General features: G+C 45.6%; 3 protein-coding genes across 6 annotated transcripts in view; 2 read left to right on the top strand and 1 right to left on the bottom strand.

Moving 5' to 3' along the window:
* frem1a (Fras1 related extracellular matrix 1a) overlaps positions 1-6,656 on the bottom strand; it is a 29,498-nt gene extending 22,842 nt beyond the window's left edge. For both annotated transcript variants that reach the window (XM_056575685.1, XM_056575686.1), the window contains exons 1-4: positions 6,543-6,656; positions 2,467-2,859; positions 897-991; positions 242-555 (exon numbers count right to left, since the gene is read on the bottom strand). In XM_056575685.1, coding sequence (XP_056431660.1) covers positions 242-555; positions 897-991; positions 2,467-2,712 — 655 coding nt within the window. In that variant the 5' untranslated portion in view covers positions 2,713-2,859; positions 6,543-6,656. The remainder of the gene's footprint in view (positions 1-241; positions 556-896; positions 992-2,466; positions 2,860-6,542) is intronic.
* A 2,018-nt stretch (positions 6,657-8,674) lies between these two features.
* Positions 8,675-10,218, top strand: LOC130370159 (uncharacterized). The gene is made up of 2 exons (XM_056575861.1): positions 8,675-9,044; positions 9,336-10,218. The coding sequence occupies exons 1-2, from the start codon at positions 8,756-8,758 to the stop codon at positions 9,863-9,865; spliced, it is 819 nt and encodes a 272-aa protein (XP_056431836.1). The 5' UTR covers positions 8,675-8,755; the 3' UTR covers positions 9,866-10,218.
* Positions 10,219-10,412: 194 nt separating this feature from the next.
* Positions 10,413-21,683, top strand: tspan5a (tetraspanin 5a). 3 transcript variants are annotated; one of them, XM_056575850.1, is made up of 10 exons: positions 10,413-10,819; positions 11,491-11,541; positions 11,709-11,855; positions 12,475-12,645; positions 13,746-13,871; positions 15,111-15,158; positions 16,253-16,369; positions 16,821-16,882; positions 19,481-19,521; positions 20,127-20,216. In XM_056575850.1, the coding sequence occupies exons 1-9, from the start codon at positions 10,739-10,741 to the stop codon at positions 19,491-19,493; spliced, it is 816 nt and encodes a 271-aa protein (XP_056431825.1). In that variant the 5' UTR covers positions 10,413-10,738; the 3' UTR covers positions 19,494-19,521; positions 20,127-20,216. The 3 variants fall into 3 exon arrangements, with proteins under 3 accessions (XP_056431825.1, XP_056431823.1, XP_056431824.1); XM_056575848.1 differs by lacking the exon at positions 19,481-19,521 and having other exon boundaries at positions 20,127-21,683; XM_056575849.1 differs by lacking the exons at positions 19,481-19,521; positions 20,127-20,216 and adding an exon at positions 17,894-19,473.
* The last annotated feature ends 1,447 nt before the right edge of the window (positions 21,684-23,130 follow it).

The following is a 23,130-nucleotide window of genomic DNA, read 5'->3' as shown; positions in this document are numbered from 1 at the left end:
TCACTATCTACTTTAGACCACCTCTGAGTCTGGAATGAATGGAATGGAATCTAATAGAATAGAATGGAAAATAATCGATAATAATCGAACATAGTCGCAGAAAATGAACAAATAGAAAAGAAACGAAAAACAGAATAGAATAAAGAATACAATAGAGTAGAACAATATAAATATAAATATATACGTATACGTATATATGCACACTTATTTATTTTCTGAACTCATTCCTAAACGTCCTCACCCAGCTGTCGCCGGAGGGGCACGAAGCTCTCGGGCTCGTCCCCGCGCTTGGTGGGCTCGTCCGGGTCGCCGACGACCAGCTGTCCGTGGGCGGGGAGGGGCGTGTCCGCGGGCCCGCCCAGCAGGACGCTGCACTCCAGCGTGGAGCGCCGCTCGTAGCGGAAGGACACCACGTTGCCGTCCAGCACGTCCGACAGCCCGTAGAACTCGGGCACCTCCAGGGACTTGGGCCCCAGTTTGATGACGCTGCACTCGGGGTCGGCGATGTCCACCAGGAGGGTGAACACCTCCATGGAGGTGTGGGCCTCCGTGAACCTGTGGACGGAGAAGAGGGCGGCAGTTGAGGTTGTAGTGCGTCGTACGCGTGTTGAGGGAACAAAAACACAACAAAAAGGTTGATTCTGTTTCCGCTGAAAATAAATCGCCGGGAAAAGTTTGGTGCCGGACCAATGATGTCAATGGTGCAACTTTTCCGTGATTTTGTGAAATCTCTGCAACATAGTAGACCGCAATTTTTATGTAATTTGCAGAGGATGGTGTATACTCTTATATAGTCAAGGTTTGACGGTTCGACTTCCAAAATAACACCGAAAAACGGTCTGAATTTGCGAGATTTTGCGAGATTGAAAAGGCGCTCTTCTTTTCACTGGTCGCACCTGTACAGTCGCAGCTTGACCGTGTCTTGCGTTAAGATGGGACATCCGTTGTGGACATACTTCACCTCATCCGCCAGATAGTGACAATCAAATACCTGAAGAAAAAAAACACAGTGACACGTTTTTTTCAATTGAACGTTTGGAAATCAGGGTTAGGATTAGCCACAATAACCATACTGCTCTGTCAAACCTTGTTGCTCATAATGGTTTGTGAATAACTTAAACGTAGAGGATAAATTGACTCAAAGCTCACAAACTGTGGATTGTAGGAAACAGCATATTTTACAGTTTATAAGTCATGTTGATCATGTAATAACTGGGAATATTCAGAATGACAAAATGCTCATTTAGTATTGCAAAGTTCCAGTGTATCTGGAATTCCTTATCATTCTATACTCATCAAAAGATTATCTAGAACATTTGAGTTGGTTATACACGGGTGACTCTTACAGCATAAACAAGTCAAATTCCACCTCATGTGTGGGCCCAGTGCAAAACCACACAGAGAACACCTTATAATCAGCTCTGCTGTGGGAAGAACCATGTAGAAACTTGCCTACTGATAAACAATACCTCCGCTCTGTGCTGAGCCGGTGACATCATATCGAGGGGAAATCAGTTTAAAAAAAGAAGAAGAGTAATATGTCAACTACAGTTGGGAATGTGCTCGTTTGAATCGCTCACTCTCTCCGAGTGAAACGCATGTGGTTTTCTTAAATACAGAAAATCTCTGGTAATTTTGGTTAGAATACTGTGGTACGGCATGTTTAAACTCAATACAAAAGGTCTTGAGTTTAGCTACAATGTCTTGAAATGTTCCCCCAAGCTCATCTTTCGGCACCTTAGTGGTTCAGTGTGCCTGTCAACACCAAGGCATTAGATTAGAAGACGGCCTGTATCCCAGACCAAGTCTTTGGAGGGAAGGTATTTTAAGTTATATTGTTTTCTCCCATTTTACATTCTGTCTTAACCACACACACACACACACACACACACACACACACCACTTGCAAAGTTATTTTTTGTTTGTGTGATATATCTGACACATAGTAAACCTTCAGGTCATCCATGCTTTTGATATTTGAGTTCAGTATTACTGCAGCAGATTTAGGAGCGACAATTTGAGTGTTATGTAGAAATAGTAAGCTGAGAATATCTGTTTAAGGTTGTCTGCGTTGTCTGTCCCTGCATGATCTAATTTAGATTTCAAACCACTTCCAGCTCAGTTCTGATCAGGGCATCTCCTCCCCCTAATTAGTTCAGGGAATCAAGCTTGCCTGCTAATCATGCGTGTGCGCCCAGCGGTATCATAGCGCCACCACAGGTTCGTTAATTAGCCACAACGTAGGGATGGAGTTGGAGTTTGAGTTGGCTTTTTGTGTATATATATATATATATATTTTTTTTTTTTGTCAATATCTTGCTCTTACCTGCCCTATCTGTTTACAACTCTCAAATATTTTATAGGGCCTACTGCAGCTTTCAAAACATCCTGAACTGCCAATAATTATTTCGGGAATGGGACATACATCTCACTTATACATTTCATCGTTTTTTCATGGTCAAATACCTCCGGTGTGAGCTTCCCGACGCGCTGCGTGATGGGTTCGTTGGCGACCACCTCCACCTTGCACGCGTCCCTCTGACGGGGGATGTCGAACTGCAGGTCCCCCTCCTGAAGGAACGCCGTCTGGCCCTTCTTCACCCTCAACCCGCGGTTCACCGTCACCAGGGAGCCGTGCGACGAGCCCGCCAGCCCGAGCACCTGCGCTAGAATCAGCGTCCATGCTAACCTCCCCCGGATTCGGAAGTCCATGGTTTGCCCTGTTTTTGGGGTCCAGTAAATTTTTATTATTGGAGGACGCAAACAACGACGGGGCCTATTCCCTCGGGATGTTACGACAATGGCTGGTTCCGTTAATCCTCGCGAGTCCTCCTCTTCCGTCACATGATTGGACAAGACCTGTTACAAAGAAAAAATCAACATTTACAAACAAGAAGCAAAACGTGTTGAACGAATGCAGGACTTGCATTAAACAGGAACCAAGCACGTAAAATAAAAACACTGACAGCAACAGCACAACCGATACACCACCATAAGTGAGGTTATTTAACATGTTTAAATGGTTCATGAAAGGGCATGGAGACATCTTCTTATTCCATACATGCATGGGTCAAAGGTTAACGCTGGTGGACAGAGACAATAGGCCTACTGCCCATAATATAACAAGCTAGTGAGGGGAGGTCATTTTGTCATCGTTTGTGAGGGACATTACCTGGCAACACATTAGCCAATCAGAAAGCAATAAGATTGACCAGTTTTACACTAAAGATGGCAAGGCTTTTCGAGAGAGAGAGAGAGAGAGAGAGAGAGAGAGAGAGAGAGAGAGAGAGAGAGAGAGAGAGAGAGAGAGAGAGAGAGAGAGAGAGAGAGAGAGAGAGAGAGAGAGAGAGAGAGAGAGAGAGAGAGAGAGAGAGAGAGAGAGAGACACACACACAGGCTCAGCTTGTAATGAGGGTCTTGGGCTGGGGGGACCTTGTCTCAACCTGCCCACCCTCCTGCAGGCCGCGGCTGCGCTCACGTTCAAGGCTCTCAGGAAGAAAAAAATTAACCACCTCTGCTTCACGTATTGTCCTCCAGAGATAGGATTGATAAAGTTTGTCCTTTTGTGAAACATGTCACTTTTTAATTTTGGTGACTTATTTTTGCTGTGTTAGTGTAATAGTGTATTGGTAGTATATCATCTTGTGTTATATCTGCATTAGTGTGAAATAATCCTCGCCATCATATTCTAGTCATCATTTTCTTTAAACACTTTACAAATACATCAAATCAAGTTTAAAAACTGAATAATTTCCCCTGAGGTGAACTATAGATTTCCTAAAGCAGGTCCATTTATCTCCAAAGGACAGCAGTGCACGACGGAGGGACAGACAGTCAAAGTCCACCTTTAGGCCGTTGGTCAGAGTCAATCAAGCTAGCCAGAGATAGTGCCTGCGTGGAGGCTCAGAACTCAACAGTCCTCAGTGATGTAGCACCAGTGATTCTCCCTATCTCTTTGTTTGCTAAATTCCTCGATAGTCAAGTGGCTCAATGGACAATGTGTGTGTTGACTGAGGGATAAGGGGGGCAGTTAAGTCAAGTATCAGGAGATGAGGCCAACAGGACTGTGTGTGACCAGATGATTGCTATAGTGCTGTGATAATTAAAGATTTAGAGACAAACAAAAAAGTATCATGTATCATAATGTTAAACTGTTTCACTGTATCATCTACTTTACGGACTACATATGCACACACTCTTGCGCACACACACACACACACACACACACACACACACACACACACACACACACACACGGAGGTTGTCCCTTTAATTCCACTTCCTGTTCCACTAAGAGGGGCCCTAGACGGGGCGAGGGGTTCACCTTACAGTGCGGGCAACAGCAACAAACAATGTCAACAATAGGCCGCTCTGCAGAGCTGCGTCCCATTTCCTGTCTTGGATCCCCACAAACAGACCGTGTTTGCGATCCGAGCCCTTTGGCTTATGATAAGACACCCATGTGCACCAGGGGTTGGTCATGTTGTTTGTCTAAATGCCTAAAGAAGACAAATGCTCTGACTTCACCCCATGAAGGCTGGCCAACACAATAATCCCGATAGCCTTTGACATTATGTCCGTGTTACCTTATGAAAGATAAATCCTGTAAAACCGAGACTATTACTCTGATGGAGGGCTACACAAATACAGCGGCCTTGACTGTAATCAACACAAAATTGATATATTCCCAGTTTTCTTAATCTCTGTGTTTATTTCTTCTTGCGGATGCATGGGGGGGGACAACATGGCCTCCCCATCCCCACTCTCACATAGCTCCCTGCCATCTGCTCCGTCTCAAGGTGAACACTGATGTTCACTCAGTAATGACTGGCTGGGTTCACATTCCTGCAGGGAGGGCAGAAAACACCTAACACTTAGGAGTGCTTGGCGGATGGGGCTAGGAGATCACGGAGGTGGTGGTGGTGGTGGTGGGGGTGTTGGTGGTGGTAGTGTGTGTGTGAATGGGGATGAGGTTTATGGTGGTAGTATGTGTATGTTAGTGGTGTTAGGGGTTTTGGAAGAGTGTGTGTATGGGTGTGGAAGTGTGTGTGTGTGTGTGTGTGTGTGTGTGTGTGTGTGTGTGTGTGTGTGTGTGTGTGTGTGTGTGTGTGTGTGTGTGTGTGTGTGTGTGTGTGTGTGTGTGTGTGTGTGTCCACGGGCTTAGTGTTGGTGGTAGTTTGTGGTGTAAGCGGTTGTGGAAGTGTGTGCGTGCGTGCGTGCGTGCGTGCGTGCGTGCGTGCGTGGTTGTGGAAGTGTGTGTGTATGTGTGTGAGTTTGGTTGTGGAAGTGTGTGTGTGTGTGACGAAGGGCTCAGTGTTGGTGGTAGTGTGTGTAAGGGAGAGGGGGTGTGGTCAGACCGCGATGCACTTTCCATAATCCAAACATAATCCCCCCCATGGGCTTGAAACAATAAGGGGGAGGGGGGATCTTAGGGCAACGAGCGGTCGGTCAACGAACACGGACGCCAAGTGTCTGTCTGTCTGTCTGTGTGTAGGGGGGGGGTCGGTAGGGTTTCCTAGTCCATCCAAGAGCAGATCTTGGTTCTTGTGTCTGGATGTAACGCTACAGCTGTTATGAATGCTTCTTCTTGTATCCACACACACGCACACACACACACACACACACACAAGTCTCCTCTCCCCCTAGTAATGACAGGGTCCCGTAGAAGCCGGCGAAGGGGGGTAGAGGAAGAGAGGGCTTTGGTGGGGTGGGGGGGCCGGGGGCGAACGGGGGAGGGGTTGGGGCATTGGGAAGCGGTCCCACTCTCAACAACACGAGTAACCCACGTTTTGGCTGCGATCCAGGCGATCCAAGAATGTTCCGCGTCGAGAGAGTCTTCCAAAAAGGACGCCAAGATAATCCCGGGAGAGACCGCGGTGTTCTCTCCCTTACTGGCGGGAAAGGCTGTTCAAACCAGCCCACTGAAACGTCCCCAGTGTACGATCGGTGCACAACATCGACAACACAACGACAACTTAACAAACTCTCAAAGCCCACAAGCTTTGCTCGGCCTCTGCTCTTCATGTGCCACGAGATCCAGTCAGCCAGACCCGTTGGAAAGAGTTTTTACGACCAAGATGTAGAACAATATTGTGCAGAGGAGGATACATGTTTTATAGATCAACCATGCATACTTTGTGAGGAAGAAAACAGCGTTTCTTCAGAGAGGACTGAGTGGGAGAATGGATAGATGTAAACACACACACACAGAGAGAGAGAGAGAGAGAGAGAGAGAGAGAGAGAGAGAGAGAGAGAGAGAGAGAGAGAGAGAGAGAGAGAGAGAGAGAGAGAGAGAGAGAGAGAGAGAGAGAGAGAGAGAGAGAGAGAGAGAGAGAGAGAGAGAGAGAGAGAGAGAGAGATAATAGGGTGCAAAGGAGAGGCAACAGGGGAGTGACATAAAAGAGAGAGAGAAAGAGGATGACCATAAAGGTAGAAACACAGATGCAAACTCCTCCACATATCCGTGCAACAAAGACAACTCCAGACCGAGCTCAGCCTGCGACCCGGTTTATCTAGACCTACATCAGCGGACAAGTCCTTACCTGATCCGCTCACGTTTTGGGGGGTCCCAGTCCTTCTCGCTCTCTCCCTCTGGCGTTCTCTCTCTCCCACACACACTTAACAAACAACGCCTGTGTGTCTGCAGCAACCTTCCGACAGGCAACTGTCTCATTGACACAATTGTTGGTAACTCCTCACTGGTAAAACCCCACCCACAAGAACAGGGGGGGGAAGAGAGAGAGAGAGAGAGAGAGAGAGAGAGAGAGAGAGAGAGAGAGAGAGAGAGAGAGAGAGAGAGAGAGAGAGAAGTAGGGAGGAAGTGTGTACTTGTTGGAATGAGGGATGCCCGTCTTTTTTTTTTGGCATTGTCTTGTTTCTTTTGGCTTAGAGCACTCGGAGGGGCTGGCTCTGTGTGTGTGTGTGTGTGTGTGTGTGTGTGTGTGTGTGTGTGTGTGTGTGTGTGTGTGTGTGTGTGTGTGTGTGTGTGTGTGTGTGTGTGTGTGTGTGTTTTGGGGGGGGGGTCACCCTAAGACAAGCACTGATGTCTGAGATCAAAGTCCCCTCTCATGTGTTCACTTAAGTGATTTTCTACCAACATCTTTGTCATTACACCAAAGTGCTTTGGCTTCAAAGTAAGAGTCCCCTCGGCCAGCAAAGATAAACTTCGGGAGTAAACACTTCAAAAACCAACACTTATTTTCTTCTCTTCTAACACTCTTCTTCTTATATTCACAGACAATTTCTGTAGCCATAAGTCTCTTATTTGTCTACCTACCGACACACATGCTGCGAAATATTTAAGGACCAGCTGGAAGAATAAAAAATTCTCTGATCATATTTTTCTTCCTGAGCTTTTGAAGTTGACAGCTTGAGCTCCTTCAAGTTCACAGAGGGAAACCTCTGCACAGTCACCTCCAATATCCCTGTCAAATAACATTTACAAAGACAGACGTTTGCTATTGTCCCTGAATGTGCATCACTTTGTTTGGCCAACTTAATCAACTAAAATGTCATTTTAAATATTTATTGTGGAATTTGACATTGGTTAACGTTTGACATTGGTTAACAGTATCATGTGATATTTTTATGCCCTATTTTAGTTTGAAGAAATTCTGATTACTATTTTCTAGTTCCCAATCATAATTTTTGGGATTTTTGTGCTGTTAAATGGGGTACATTGAGGAAACCAAATTTCAGTTTCTCAAATTATACTTTTTTGTGACTTTTGTACATCTCCCAATGAAAGCGACGTTTTGAATTATCTCTACATTTGCTTTCTTTAGACCACCCCTAGATAAATAAAAAATTACGTCACACTACACAGATGGCGCCAATGCAGTTGTAACACCATGGGCCGCAAGAGAGCAGTGCATGTCTTTACCGCCCTGAAAATATTTTTTAGAAAGGCTTTTGGCCACACCATCTTGTTCTATTTTTGCGTTTTACTATGGACTGTGTTTTATTGTATTTTATTACATTAATGTTAAGCACCCCACCCTGTGAACTCAGTGACCGGGAGGTGTACAAATAAACTTCCTTACTTGACAAATTGCCTACCAGTGCCTACACAATGGCCGCCAATGCAGTTTACACCATAACGCCACCAGAGGGCAGTAAATCCCTGCAAACATAGAGGCACCTATCGAATCAATATTATCAATGTGTAACATTTCTAATTTCTATTAAGATCCATCTTAGATCAGCCGACTACGAGTATACTGTGAATGAAAACATAAGTCCAGGTTGTATCATATAATATCAAACTGTCTCACTGTAGAAAATAAGACAAACACACTGATTGTGTGGCTCTATATTGCTACGTTTTAATCCTAAAACAAATGTCGGAAATGGCACCATAGTCTTGAGGAAATTATAGTTTTTAATTATTTCATATATGATTGAATTAAATAATAATTATATTTATAGTCTATTATCTGCCCAATTACGCAAAATAAAATATGTTATGTTGAGCCAAATCTCATAACATTTGAACATGTGTACTTTGAGCGAAAGTCACACACTCTGCTGTGCAGCTGGAGTGAAATTCCAGGAGTTCACTGTGGTGGTTGTCCACCAGATATGACAGCTCATGGAGTTCCCTGTTTACACCAATTAACACCTGGTTCGATTCCCTCCCAGTCTACCAAGCCTCTACCTCTACCCAAACTGGATATCTCTTGACCGTTTTTTTTAAATCAAACAAAACACAGGCCGAAACAGTCGCAGGCGTTGAACGATCACTTTCAAATACACAATGGTAGGAGGAATTTGCAACGCAACACTGATCTCTATGTTATTATCATTATTAATAGAATCGGTCGCGGCTTTGTTGTTCGTCGAGCGACAGGTTAGCAGGCAGAGCGACCCGCAGCGGAACAAGGCCATTCTGGAGATGCTACACATCGACAAAGTGTCCGCTAGCCATCACCAGGCCAGGCCGCATCCCTACATGAGGCGGATTTATGAACTATTGGAGACGCTGGAAGCGCAGGACTGGAAGGATGAGGACGGCACGCTGGTACAGAGCTTTCGGAGCGTCCCTGGTAATCGATCCAAGTTGTGGTTTCGTTTATTGTCATTGGCAGAATGTTTCAAACTAAAAACATAGGCGGAAAAAAGTGTAGCCAGGGGTTTGGCCAGGACGCAGAGGTATCTTCCCCCCCAAAAGAAAAACCGAATAAAAAAGTTAAAATCCTAACTAAATCCTAAAATGTTTGTGTTATCCAATGCTACTAAATGTTATTGTCCTAAATCGGGGACTGTTTATCCAATGTAAAATTTCGAAAACAATCTTTAAATAGATTTTCTTAACCACGCCCCGCATTCAGGTGGAGTGGGCGCGCCTCCCGGCTGGATCTGGTTCAACCTCACCGGTGTCGACCCGTCCACGTTCCCTGGCGGGGCAGAACTGGTCCTGTTCCGCAAAATCCTGCACCCCTCCCCCTTGAGTGTGAGCGTGGCCCTGCACGGCCTCACCCACGCCGCCGCCCCCCAGCCGGCCACCACCACCAGGGGGGGGGAGGGAGTCGCGTTGGACGAGAGGCGGCTGCGTCTGGACCGCCGCCCGCCGACGGGCTACGACGTGTTCCGCGCCGGCGCCCTCATGGGCCGTCTGGCCCCGGGGTCCATCAGCCTGGGGCCGGCGGCGTCGGTGGGCTTCCAGCTCCGCTACACCGACGAGGGGGGGAGCCTGGTGCTTCACGAGGCCCTCACCCAGAGCCTGTACTCTCTGGGCCCCCGGGGGTCCCCCAGGGAGCCCCTGCTGGTGCTCTACCGCGTGCACCCCAGGGAGATTCACCCCGACACCCAGACCCCACCGCCGCCCTCCTCCACCTTGACACCCGCAGCCCTGGTCACAGACTGAGGCCTTTCTGGGGTCTGATCAGTGTATAGGTCTAGAATCAGGGCTACATAGAGGACAGTGCCCCCCCCCATATAATAAAACCCCTTACTCTAACAATGACATATTTTTTACTATTATCACTTCTATTGGATTCAAAGGGTGTATGTGTACAATGTGTATTTGTGTCTTGTCTTGACTTCCTTGATCTGCCAGCACACTAATAGTCAAACATAATAATTGTCTTGGTGATTTGATCTCCAAAATACAACCAAACCAAATATCAACAGGCTGCCCGTCTGTTAGAACAGAGTATATGACAGTTACAATAAAAAAAACAATGCAACAATTCTCTATTAATAAGCATACTTCTTATTAATAAAAAAAAAGCACCGAAAGGGATTAACATCGCTATTGCTATGTTTAGTTATTATATAGTCATAATCATTATTTGTATCTGCCTATTGTTATGACTGCCGCTCTGCCGCCTGGGAACAGGAAGCCCCTCGCCAACCCGGCAATCTGATTGGCCGGCGCCTGAGTCTTTCATTGTGCGTTCAAACCAATCCTGGTCAACAAACAAGGTCCCGTTAAAACCTATGTGGGTGCGATTGCATTTGCATCTTGCCAGGGAAAATCCAGATAATGGATCCTTTCTAGGACCGCGCCGTCGTCGTCGCTGTTACACAGGTATTGATGGTAGTATAGGAGTATAATCGATGGATTATTAGTTTCGTTTCGTGCGTGGTCCGGCTCATTTCCACCGGAGAAAACCGGGCAATCCTGCACTGGTGGTGATGAGCCTCCGAGGCGGTGAACCTGTTCCTCGGTGCGCACAAAGCCTGTAGTCGGGCCGGATTTCTACGAGCATACCGTGTACACGAATGATGCTCAAACATGACGGGGAATCACTACAAGGGCCACGAGGTCAGCTGCTGCATCAAATATTTCATTTTTGGATTCAACATCCTGTTTTGGGTAAGTGTATTTCTAGCGGAGCTGCTTCTGTGCGCGCCTCTGCAGGCCTGCAGGATGGGCACAATTACATGGGCAAAGGCGATGGGCTGGCTGTCGTGAGGCCCGTTTTAGTCTTTCACGTATGACACAATCCACTCTTCGATTTTTTATTTGTCATTGGCGAACGGTGCATTCCAACTGGTGTACGATTGGTGTATTGATTTTAGTATTTCGATTGTATTCGATCGCCATGTATAGGGGCAGCACAGTGGTCGGGTTGAGAGATAGACACCGTTGGATGTAATCGGCTTTTGTCGCAGGCTGACAGGCAGCCAAAGGATTTTGCACGCTTATAATTCCCCCTGACATATCCATTAAAGTTAGTTGTGCTAAATTATACAAATTCGGTACAGGACATGGGGTTTTGTTATGATAAATACAATGTCTGACTATTGAAGGACCTCCGTGTCGTTTTTGTAGAAGTTCTACCGCTTGGTCATCTTGACAATGCAGGTGAAGATATAGTCATGTATTGTTTGAAACACCCAACACTGAATAGTAGTAGCGCTGCTGGAATAGAATAAAGTACACAAATAGCCCACGTTTATAGGCAATTACATAAGCTCGGCTTATAACGGCAATGATCCAAGCCTATTCCTAATTGATTCGACATGCCCGGGTTGTTTCCACAGCTACTGGGGATGGCCTTGGTTGCAATTGGACTGTGGGCATGGAGTGAAAAGGTGAGTGTTTTAACCTTTCGTTACAGAACCAAAATCACACACAAGCTCACAGAGAGGCCTACCATTCTGTGCTGTGAAACACATTCAGTAATGAATGTCAGTGAAACGTCCACCACCACCTAATGGATTTGTGTTCTTTGTGCCTCCTCACCCACCCTGCGACCCAGGGGGTGCTATCCAACATCTCGTCCATCACGGACCTGGGGGGTCTCGACCCGGTCTGGCTCTTCATGGTGGTCGGGGGCGTGATGTTTATCCTGGGTTTCGCTGGGTGCATCGGAGCACTGCGGGAAAACACCTTCCTGCTCAAGTTTGTGAGTCCTTCAGAAAGGGGCGAGCGAGAGAGAGAGAGAAGTGAAAGTGAACCAAGTGAAACCATGTTTGGGTGCTATGGGTGCTTTCTGAGGGCTGACTAAGGTCGTCGCACCCACTCAAGAGTTGTGTGTATATAAACAATTTATCATTTGAGATACAGCACGCATTGTTTCAAGACCCCGTCTTCGTGATTCACTTTATAAATCATATAATAATAATAATAATAATAATAATTGCATGATATAGTGCGTGGTTTCCAACTAGGGGTATGTGAGCCTGTTTTGGTTGGTTATATGTACAAACAAAACAAAATCTACTATGTAAAATGTGAATATTCGTTGAATTCCGTCACCATCAGATTTTTAGTGATCAGTTATGACCAAAAATATAAGTGTGCCCCTTTAAACGCCTAAAGCCCTTAAATAAATTATGATGCAAAACTATTTTAATGGTATAATGTTAGTAAAAAGGAAAACATTTACGTTGTGGCATCGAAAAAGCTGGAAAAACAAGTCAGTGTATTAGTGTATTCTAATTCTAATTGTTCTGAAAATGGCGATTAATTAAAAAAAACTAAATCGAAGACGTACTGAACTGAACTGACCTCTCCTGCCGTAGTTCTCGGTGTTCCTGGGAATCATCTTCTTCCTGGAGCTGACTACGGGCGTGCTGGCCTTCGTGTTCAAGGACTGGATCAAGGACCAGCTCAATCTGTTCATCAACAACAACATCCGGGCGTATCGGGACGACATCGACCTGCAGAACCTCATCGACTTCACCCAGGAATACGTACGTTAGAGTGGATTCACCCAGGAATACATACGTTAGAGTAGACTCACCCGGCAATATGTTAGAGTGGACTCACCCAGGAATACTGTACGTACGTTAGAGTGGACTCACCCAGGAATACGTACGTTAGAGTAGACTCACCCAGGAATACGTACGTTAGAGTAGACTCACCCAGGAATACATACGTTAGAGTAGACTCACCCAGCAATATGTTAGAGTGGACTCACCCAGGAATACGTAAGTCGGAGTGGGGGTCATACAGTGACGAGACGCAGAGGGGTAGATAGATAGGAACTTTATTAATCCCTCGGGAAGGTTCCCTCAGGAAATTGCACTTCCAGCAGCAGCAAACACCATGTTGCAAATGGAATAAGAGTAAAACGAGTATAAAAACAAGTATAAATGTGCAAAAAAGTACAAAATACACAATGCTATAATGGCGGTGGATACATAATGGGCCGTGCATCCAGAATTGTGAGGAAGAGATTCGAGAGAATTCCTGGACCAAAGTTGCGGGTCAACAACACCCAATTCCTAAATGTTCCCCATCTGGGATTGATTCCTGTACGCTGATTGGTCCCTACCATGGCAACGATGTGTGTACGGTCATTGGTTCATGTCGCCAGGAGGAAAAATAGACTCCGCCCACTAAATGAAGGTGAAGGAAAGGAAGGGAATCAATTGAGAGTGTAATTAGATCACCTTGACAACCCTGAACATTATTAGAAGAAAGATTTCTCCCGCCCTTCACTTTAAAAGGTGACATGTTACACCACCAGGTGTGAGTGTGATTAGCCGTTACAAGCCATTTAGAAAATCTGCCTCTTCTGACATCACAAGTGGGCGTGTCCACCTAGATCTCACTCATACCCGGTGGTATAACATGTCCTCTTTAAGTTGAACTCCTATCTCTTATCTTATCCTGCATCTCTAGAGATAGAGCCGTTGTGTGCTTCGTTGTGTGGCTCTGTTGGTTGGCCCGCTCACCGTCTAACTGGGTCCCCCTCGCCCCCCCCCCGGGGGGGGGACCCGGTTAGACGGTTTTGTGGTTCTGTCCTCTCACCGTCCTCTAACCGTCCCCCCCCGGCCCCCCTCTACAGTGGGATTGCTGCGGCGCCTTTGGTCCGGACGACTGGAACCTCAACATCTACTTCAACTGCACCGACGCCAACCCCAGCCGCGAGAAGTGCGGCGTGCCCTTCTCCTGCTGCACTAAAGACCCAGCGGTACGCACGCACACACACACACATACACACACACACACCCACACCCACACACACACAGGTCTGCGAACACAGATCTAAACAAATGAAGGGGTTCTGGACAATCCAAATTCTTTGACGGTAGTATAAATATCTTGAACCTCAGCAATTATGACATTGATTGGTTCTTTTGTACGGGGCTGGTGCAATGTCATTCCCTGACCTCACCAGACCGCTGCGCAAATGCATATCGGTCTGAAACCCCTCAGTTAATTGTCGTTTTCCAAGGGACGCTATAATTGGTACCGACCAAAAGATTACACAATCGGAAAGACCTTCGAACCAAGCGGGAAAATGAAACGCTTGACCATCTTGAGCCATCTCGGTCATGTATAAAAATGCCTAAACTGCCCTCCCATAGGGGCCAGGGCGCTCCGTTGTAGAGTCATCATATCGAACCCGCCCCATGTTAAATAAGCTGTTGTCATGGTAACCCCTTTATAATGTCGTTCAGTCGGTCAAGTCCTTTATAAACCTTTAGTTAAGGATTAACTCATCGATAACAAAACGTTCATTTGTAGATGATTTGTAAGTGCTACGTCAAAGGTCCCATATTATACGACCCGGTGGGATGATGTAGATTAGCCATTACACGCCATGTCCAAATCGACCCTATGGTGACATCACCAAGGGGAGAATCCACCTAGATGTATAACGGACAGGTCCGCCTGCCAGTTGGTACAGTCCGCTGGAGCGGGTAGGCTGATCCATCATGGTACTTATGTGTATCCATGTTTTGTTAATGATCGGGTCATCATTAACTCAAAGCTTATAAATGACTTATGACTGAACCTTGTTTGAAAAGGTTACCGTGGTGATTGGCCGGACCAATGCCAGCTCTGAACCGGGGGGAGGGGGGGGGGGGGGGGAGAGCCATATGCCGGGGCAAATTAATCATGAGCTCGCAGATTCCTCTGGTTCCCTGGCCAGCAATATCCTATCCATCAAGTTGAACTCACGACGCAATATCTGGCAATTATCATGGCAGACACCATTTATTGTTATACAATCGATGAATCGACTTTGTTTTTACCATTACATAACATCACTGCGGTTGACACAATGTAATTGCTTATGATATACCACTGGGACAAACCGACGCATGTGAGAACTAACACGTCGTGGTGATGGTAATGTATTCTAAATGGACGCGTCGCTCTCACTTGGTTGAGTAAATGCTGTTTTTCCTCTTCCCATCTCTAGGAGGACGTGATAAATACACAGTGTGGTTATGACATACGAGCCAAACCGGTAAGTGTTCTCTCTCTCGCTCTCTCTCTCTCTCTCATGCGTCGTTATGCATCATTCGATTGCACACAACACGACGATCGCACACAACATTTTAAACATCTGGTACCCACTGTTGTGGAAAACGATAGACTCGACCAGGAAACGTTTCCCACACACACACACACACACACACACACACACACACACACACACACACACACACACACACACACACACACACACACACACACACACACACACACACACACACACACACACACACACACCCTTTCTTCTTATACGAAGAAATATTGCAAAAAGCAAGGATTGAGTTCAAGCAATATTGTAAAGCCGACACATAACTCTTAGGTTTAAAGTAGGGCTCTAGTTTAAAGTAGGGCATTGGTTACGTGTTACAATGGGAGTCCTATACTCTTGTGTGCAGAAAACAGAACAGGTCATTGTAGATCAAAACATGGGCGGGGACCACACAGACATAAGCAGTCCAGTGGCCTTGACAACGCTAAGGCGGAGGACATTGGCTTCCTTGCATTCCACTGCCTTGACATGGGAGTCTCTTCACGTGAGGAAGGGGAAATTAATCAGCCATGGGTAAACACCGGCCCTTACTCACCTCCCAGATGTTTCTCTGGTTCACCATAACAGCCGCCTCCGCACAGGAACCCTTCACACATAGCCCTCTGAGTCCCCCTGCGCGGCCGATCTGCACACTAGGCAATGCCGTGCGTGTAAATACTTTAAGAGGTGTGCCTATTTTTGAAATTGTTTGTGCCTTAGTGTATACATCGCACCCGTGTGTGTGTGTGTGTGTGTGTGTGTGTGTGTGTGTGTGCGCACACACAGTATATCAGTTGTAGTTTTGCAATAGTAGTTTTGCATTTGTATTCCTATTTGTATTCGTGTATTCTCGAGAAGTCCTTCCTTTGCTGCGGCTGACACCAGGATTTCCCGTCAGCTGATCCTATTTGAAGTGTCATCGTTTCTCTTATGTCACTGCGAGGTGGGGGCGCTATAGGGGGGGGGGGGGGGGGGGAGAGAGAGCAGTGGCGGATGATGATGAGGATGATGACGAAGAGCCTCTTTTTTGCCTGCAGGACGCCGAGCAGAAGGACTACATCAACGTGAAGGGCTGCGTGCCGCAGTTTGAGAAGTGGCTGCAGGATAACCTCACGCTGGTGGCGGGCATCTTCATCGGCGTGGCCCTGCTACAGGTGTGTGTGCACCCCAGGGGGATCGCTCGTCAGGACACCTGGGTTGGGTCCTAGAGTTGATCTGTTGTTTGTTGTTTGTGCGTTTGTCGACAATGCCTGAAATGGAAAATACACGCAATTCACGGCCGAGTTACTTTAACCCGTCGACGATCGCTCAGGAAAAACAGATCGCTCAGGAGGAATTAACGCGAAGCGCGGCCTGTAGTATTATTTATACTTATGACTTAGGAGACGGATTAACGGTTCATTTTTTTGTGTTTATTTTTTCTTCTAAATGTTTTACTCGTCTCTGCAGTTTTTTGGGGGGTTTTGGTTTCATTTTTCAGTGACCAGGGACCGGAGTGAAATGCGTTGCCCCGTGTGAAAGCATGAATCTCCATTTTGAATAAACAGCACAGGCAAACATGGTGGAGGGCGGCCAACTCACCTCTTTTCTTCCGCCGTTCCACAGATTTTTGGCATTTGTTTGGCACAGAACCTAGTGAGTGACATTGAAGCTGTGCGGGCCAGTTGGTGAGTACAAAATAATACAAACATGTCATCATAATTGTTTTTATATACAGTACATTACCCCCACAACACCCCATTCACAGCCCTCCAGCATGGGGGCTCACACACCCATCGTTTGTCGACGTAAAGTTCACCGTATCATTAAGTGTCCATTTCACAATTGAATCGTGGAGGCTGCAATTGAGTTGAGGCTCGGCTGTGCTGTGAGTGTACGCAGAACGCCGTAGATGTGTACTAATCGCGCCAAAGCCGCGTGGCTCCGTTCATACTACCCTTGAGGCTCTGCTACAGTCTGGCATCCCCCCCCTATTGTGTGTTTGGCGAACCTAACTCCATTGCAGTTGGTTGCGGTTATGCACATACATTGTTGGCCAAACGGCATAAAGAAATCAAGAAGAAGAAGGCGCGTGTTAGGGGAGAAAATTACCATTTCCAAGTTGAGGTTGTAGTTTGCGGGATTCCTCACCAGGACTTCCGACGCCATTTGGATTTCTTTATGTTGTTTCATGGCGGAATAAAATGAACGGAGGTCAAGGCGGAACTCCTCGCTCGAGAGTCTCGCTATAAAAGAGGAATCTCAGACAGGTGCGGGTCTAACAGCCCTATCAAGTTGCAGGAGGGCTGTGGAAAACGCTAGAAACGAGTTTAGACTCTATGGTAGCGACCACGGAGCTAAACAACAACACACTCTAGTTAGCTAGCCGGAGCTAGCTTTTATTCCCCCTTTTTATAAGATGTAATGAGAGAATGTTAATCTGTAAATATATATGAAACAAGGACATTGATAAGTTATTCATTGTTAGAAGGGGAGAAAAATTACATACAGGCAGAAATACTTGTGTTCATTGTTGCATTTCAAATTCAAAAAAAATTCTCAGTATCACAGCAAAAACGCAACACGTAAAAAAGCGTCAAAGCAAGTCGTCTGCCAATATCTCCCCATAAAAACATTGCTATTGTCATTTTCACCTCAATGTGCCTCATGTTCATCCTCCTCCACCCACTCTCTCTCAGGGTGCCCCCTCACCCTATCATCACATGCCGGCCCCCACCCCATGCGGGCAAGAGCGCGAAGGCTTACTACCACGCATGAGCGAGGGGGACACACACACACACGCGGGCATGTGTGTTTTTTTGGCCGGTGGGTGACCAAAAGGAAAAAATAACAGAATTATGCGTTTCCTGGTAGATTACTTTGTGTGTTTGGTGTTGTGTCGTGGTGACCTAGCGGTGTGTCGTGCCGTGGTTTAGACGTCAGGTGTGTGTGGGTGTGTGTAGGCAGCACCTAGCTGTAGCGTTAGCGACGGTCATTCAGATATGAAAAGGAAGGAAGGAAGGAAAAAAAGGCTTATAGACGTAATCTGCAGGCACTGAGGCTTCCTCGTGGACACAGCAATATTCGTTGGCGTTGTCTTATATATATATATATATATATATATATACACACACCGGGCAGTGCACTACATTTAATTGTGTTTTGGATTTGGCTCCAATGAATAATCACCGGCCAGGGAAATGTGTTTCATGAAAGTGCCCAGCGCACCACATAGACGATTACCGTCTCAAGATGGTCCACGTTTATGATGTAATGTGTAATGTCTTCAGACAACTTGCACCTTTAAAGGGTGCATTCTCGGACTACTACTTAGCAGTCACGTTTCTTCTTGAATATTTAATATTTGTAGTAGTGCCTATAGCCTGGGAACCAGACTTCTGCCAACTCGATTTTTATCTGATGTCGGAGTCCTGTTCAGACAGATTTCCTGCAATCACAGCCCTTTATCTCAAATGGGCCGGGTTTGATAGGAGGAGTGCCCTTGAGGCAATTTTGTAAACAGCAAAGATGGCTGCCGCAGATGTGGTGCGGTCTGTTGAATCCGCTATCGCGACAGTATTAAACGAGCCGGATGGTATTTTTGATTTTTAAAGAAGGCCAAAGCACTGTGCCTGAAGCATAAGTTAAAAAGAAAGATGTGTTTGCCGTACTTTCGACAGGATTTGGCAAAAAGTTTAATTCGCCAACCGTCACTCATCGCACACATTTTTTTTTCATGCACTTTCAAAATGGTCGGGCAATGTCAGGTTTCCGCAACAATGGCCTGCTTTCTGGAGCAATTGTTTTTCCATGTTGATGAACCATCGTTCTGATTGGCTGTTGTATTGTAGGGTGGGGAAAAGACAGAAATAAGCAATCAGGGGGATGACGACTAGAAAACAACCAATCGATTAGAAGACAACCAATGAACTGATCATAAATACCTGATCTGACCCGACAGAGAACCTTTTACAACACTTTCCCTTCCAGTTTCTAGTTTGGTCAGTTTTTCCCACAATGAGAATGTCCCTTCTCGCTTTCATTTCTCATTCATACATTTTAATTAGTCAACTGTGGTTTCCTGGTTCATCGTTACCCAATTTCTCTGACTTTCTCTCCAACTCTCTGGGTGTGGTAGTAAATATACATGTTTTAATTTGTTCTAATAATTAACCCTACCCTGGTGTTAGTTCCTTCTAGCTCTATAGAGTGTTAGCTATAAGTGTTAACTGCTTTTCTCTTCATCAATAAACCCGGTGGTTTCCTCCTCTTTCCCTCCTCCGCAGCTTTTTTACCTAACACTGACGCCGTTCTTACAGTCCTACAGGTACCTTCTAAATCTAATCCATTTAATTATCCTTTTAAATAGCATGTAAAAAAAATTATTAAAGGGGCAGTGTGTACGATTTAGTGGCACCTAGTGGTGAGGTTGCAGATTGCCGCCTCACCGTGGAAAACGACCCGATCCCTATGTTAGATATAAAAGGGATCCTTCTAAAGTAACGAACGCAAGATTCAAGGAATAACGAATCAAAACAAACTCGTGAATTTTATATCCCATTTCAGCCGAGTCCGTTCTACTGGATGCCACAAAATGTTACACATCTCACCTTAACATAGTATGGTTTTACTAAACATTTTAAACAGACTTCTGAGCTCGGGGGGTCATTTGAATTGGGCGATTGATGTCTGATTGATTGATTCCTTCGTTGAAGAGACTTCTACTATGCCTACTTATGTCCAAACGGGAGGAAAAAGTTCTGTATCAACATTTGGTATTCGATCTCTACTGTGAGGATGATCACCAATAACATGATTCAAGCTGGTATTGATCGATCTGATTTCCGATATCTTTATTGGAAGCCATGCGTCAATAAAGCCGGCCGTACTTTGATATGCACTTATGTCTTCTTTTTTTCCCCCCATCTTTAGGACGTTGCAGCTTGCATCTCTGAACATGGCGAGGAATCGAAGGCTTGACTATTTGGAAAGGAGTATTTACCAATCACCTTCACCATTTGTTCTCTAAGAAACCAGCACCTTTAGTAACGCACTCGATATACTGAACAATAGGTTATGTTGGGAGTTGAAGAGAATGGCTTTAGATGCACTTAACGTTCATTATGTCATCCTAGCTCCAATTCTCGATTACCAGTGTTGAAGTTTTGATACATTTTTGAAAAACAATAGCATTGTATTTTTTAAAAACCTGTGGTAACGAAAACTAACGAACGTCGTGAACGTCATCCGTCTACATCCGACGCTCAAGCGAAAAACGTAGAATATTTTTCTTTTTTTTGTCTTAGCCGAGAAAAAACAAACGGACGAATGACGTAGCTTTGCTCCACATTCAGTGCTTGCCTCACCGTCCATTCCACTATTAGTCTTTGACTGTTGCACTAGCCGACGGAGTTCGGAAAAAAAGAGGGACCTTCTTTGCGTCATTTTGTTTGCAAAAAAAAAAACAATTTCAAAAGAGGAGATTTTTGAGTTATGGTTTTAATTTATTCTTCACTGTAAAAAAAAAAAAGACGGAAAAAAAAAACTCAACCGTCAACATGTTTTGTATAAATCCGGGGGGTGAAAGAACAAACAACCACTACACGTAATATTTAGGTCAAGAGCCAGTGATTTCACATGCCGTGTTGTAAAGAGAAGACGGTCGCCCCACACATCACCTAGAACACTTTGGAACATTTCCGAAACCGTTTTAAGAAACGGAAGAAGAGCCGATGAGGGCATCGGTTTGAACAAGCGTGACGCTTTGTGCGTGTTTTTTTTTTAGTTTTCTTCGTGGGGGATTCAGTCTTGACTGTGGTGAAAACTTTTCGTTTTTTTGTCAGTGATCTTCTTCAGCCCGTTTATTTTGTTCATTTTCATTGTCCCCCCTTTATATTTGAACATACAATGTGATGGTGCATAGCCCGCGTGAGATTTTATTTGACATTTTAAAGTTTAATTTGATGTTTTTATAACTGTGTGGTGGTGCACAATGAGAGAGAAAGAGATTGAGCGAGAGCGAGAGAAGGGAGAGAGAAAACGGCCCAGATTGTGTCCAGCCGTGAAGTCATGGCTGGTTGGGTTGGTGACTGCTACAGAACGTATATTGATGTCTATTAATGGACCCCAGTGCAGTTCCGGATCGTTTAGACCCCCTATATTGTCGTCTTGGTAACACGTGAATACTTCTGAATGATCTCACTTGTGTTTCGTAGGCCCCCCCCCCCACTGACCACGTTGAATTTACATTACTAAAGGACCCATACACACAAACACACACAGAGACCCACACAACAGACAATACAGACGGACATACACACACACACACACACACACACACACACACTCACAGCGTTTTAATACAACTACCTCCTCTCCATCACATGATCATTTCTTGTAAAAAAAATATAAAAAAGTTAACTGGATGAACTTTGAATAGTTAATATTCATTAATAAAGGTGACAACAAAATGTTTGCTTTTTCCCCCTTTCTTGAGTTATTCTTACGTGGAGCCTCAAATATATAGTTTACGAAACGGTAAAATGTCAAAAAGATTCAAATGTTTAATGAATGACATATCTATATAGATATAGATGATCGATCTATATAGATACATAGATATGAATACATAGCAGGTTCCAAGTCATAATAATCTAAATCAAACAAAGACACTAATCAAATACACCATGATCACCAGCAATCATCTTTTAATTATCTATGCTTAGTTTACAATCCTCCAAATGTACATCTCGTGACATTTACAACAAACACTTACGTCTACACAACTCAACGCGTTTTACTGTGGAGACCCCTCCTTCGTCGGTACGTGTATTCAGAAGGGTACAAATGGGATCGTTTAACCGTTGGTTCGGACAAAAAGAAGGATTTCAAGAAACAAAAAGACACCCAGCCTGTTCAGTAGAGCGTGCCTTGGGGGGCCTCTCCCACGAGAGGGGTCCCCCGTAAGGGCCGGCCCACGCTACTGTAAACATCCCAACGTCGCCAGAGACGCCCCCCCCCCCCCCCCCCTCCCCGCAATGGAACGAACCATTCGTTGCGCACGAAAGATAGAAACCGACGTGCTGCGGGGGCCGCGAGAACTGAGGACGCGGACACCGAATTTGTTCCCTCCGCGAAGCTACGTCCAGTCGCAGTCGTCGGAATAGGGGTTAACCGTTTCCGATCGTTTTTCCGAAAAAATCAGCCGCCCCCATTTTTTAACCAATGAGAGGCAGCGCACGCTGTAACGTGGAGAAAAAATGACGAGGACCTATGATTCAGCCTGTGTTTGGTTTATCGTGTGTTTGGTTATTCTTCATGATACCCCGGGTTCCCCCCGACGTCGCTGGCTCCTCACCGGCCACCCCGAGTAGTAAACAACATGCACACAAACCATGCACACGCACAGAGGACTGGGAGTGTGGCTGCTGCGGCCGCACGCGTTTTTCGGAAACGCTTTCGAACGTTACATGATTCGCTTTTTTGAGCCAGAGGGCCAGAATCGTCGGAGCCCGCCTTTCCCGTCCTCATCCACAGATGAGCAAAAAACGGGGGAGTGTGTGTTTGTATGTGTGCGTGTGTGTGTTTGTGTTTGTATGTGTGTGTTGCGTGAGGCGAAGGGTTGAACTGTCCTAAGCAACATTGGAATCAAAGATCTGGGTTTCAAAAGAAGAATTCTTCAGCCCAATGGGAATCGCAACCAAAAGATAAAAATAGTAAAAAAAAAGATTAAAAAATCATAAATTAACATTATTAAAAAGAGGTTTTCACCGCTAGACTAGAAAAAGTTTGCGTGGCGGGCGGTTGGGCTCCGCTGTGGACCAATCAGACGAGGCCAACGGAACTAATGTCATGCTCTTCTTTCGCTAGTCGTCGGCGGATGGCTAAAAGCGACACGGACACATGACCGGGTAAACATCGTGAACTGCTAGCTTTA

This window comes from Gadus chalcogrammus, chromosome 17, assembly GCF_026213295.1.
Source record: "Gadus chalcogrammus isolate NIFS_2021 chromosome 17, NIFS_Gcha_1.0, whole genome shotgun sequence".
NCBI lineage: Eukaryota > Metazoa > Chordata > Actinopteri > Gadiformes > Gadidae > Gadus > Gadus chalcogrammus.
This window is presented reverse-complemented; position numbering and strand designations above follow the sequence as displayed.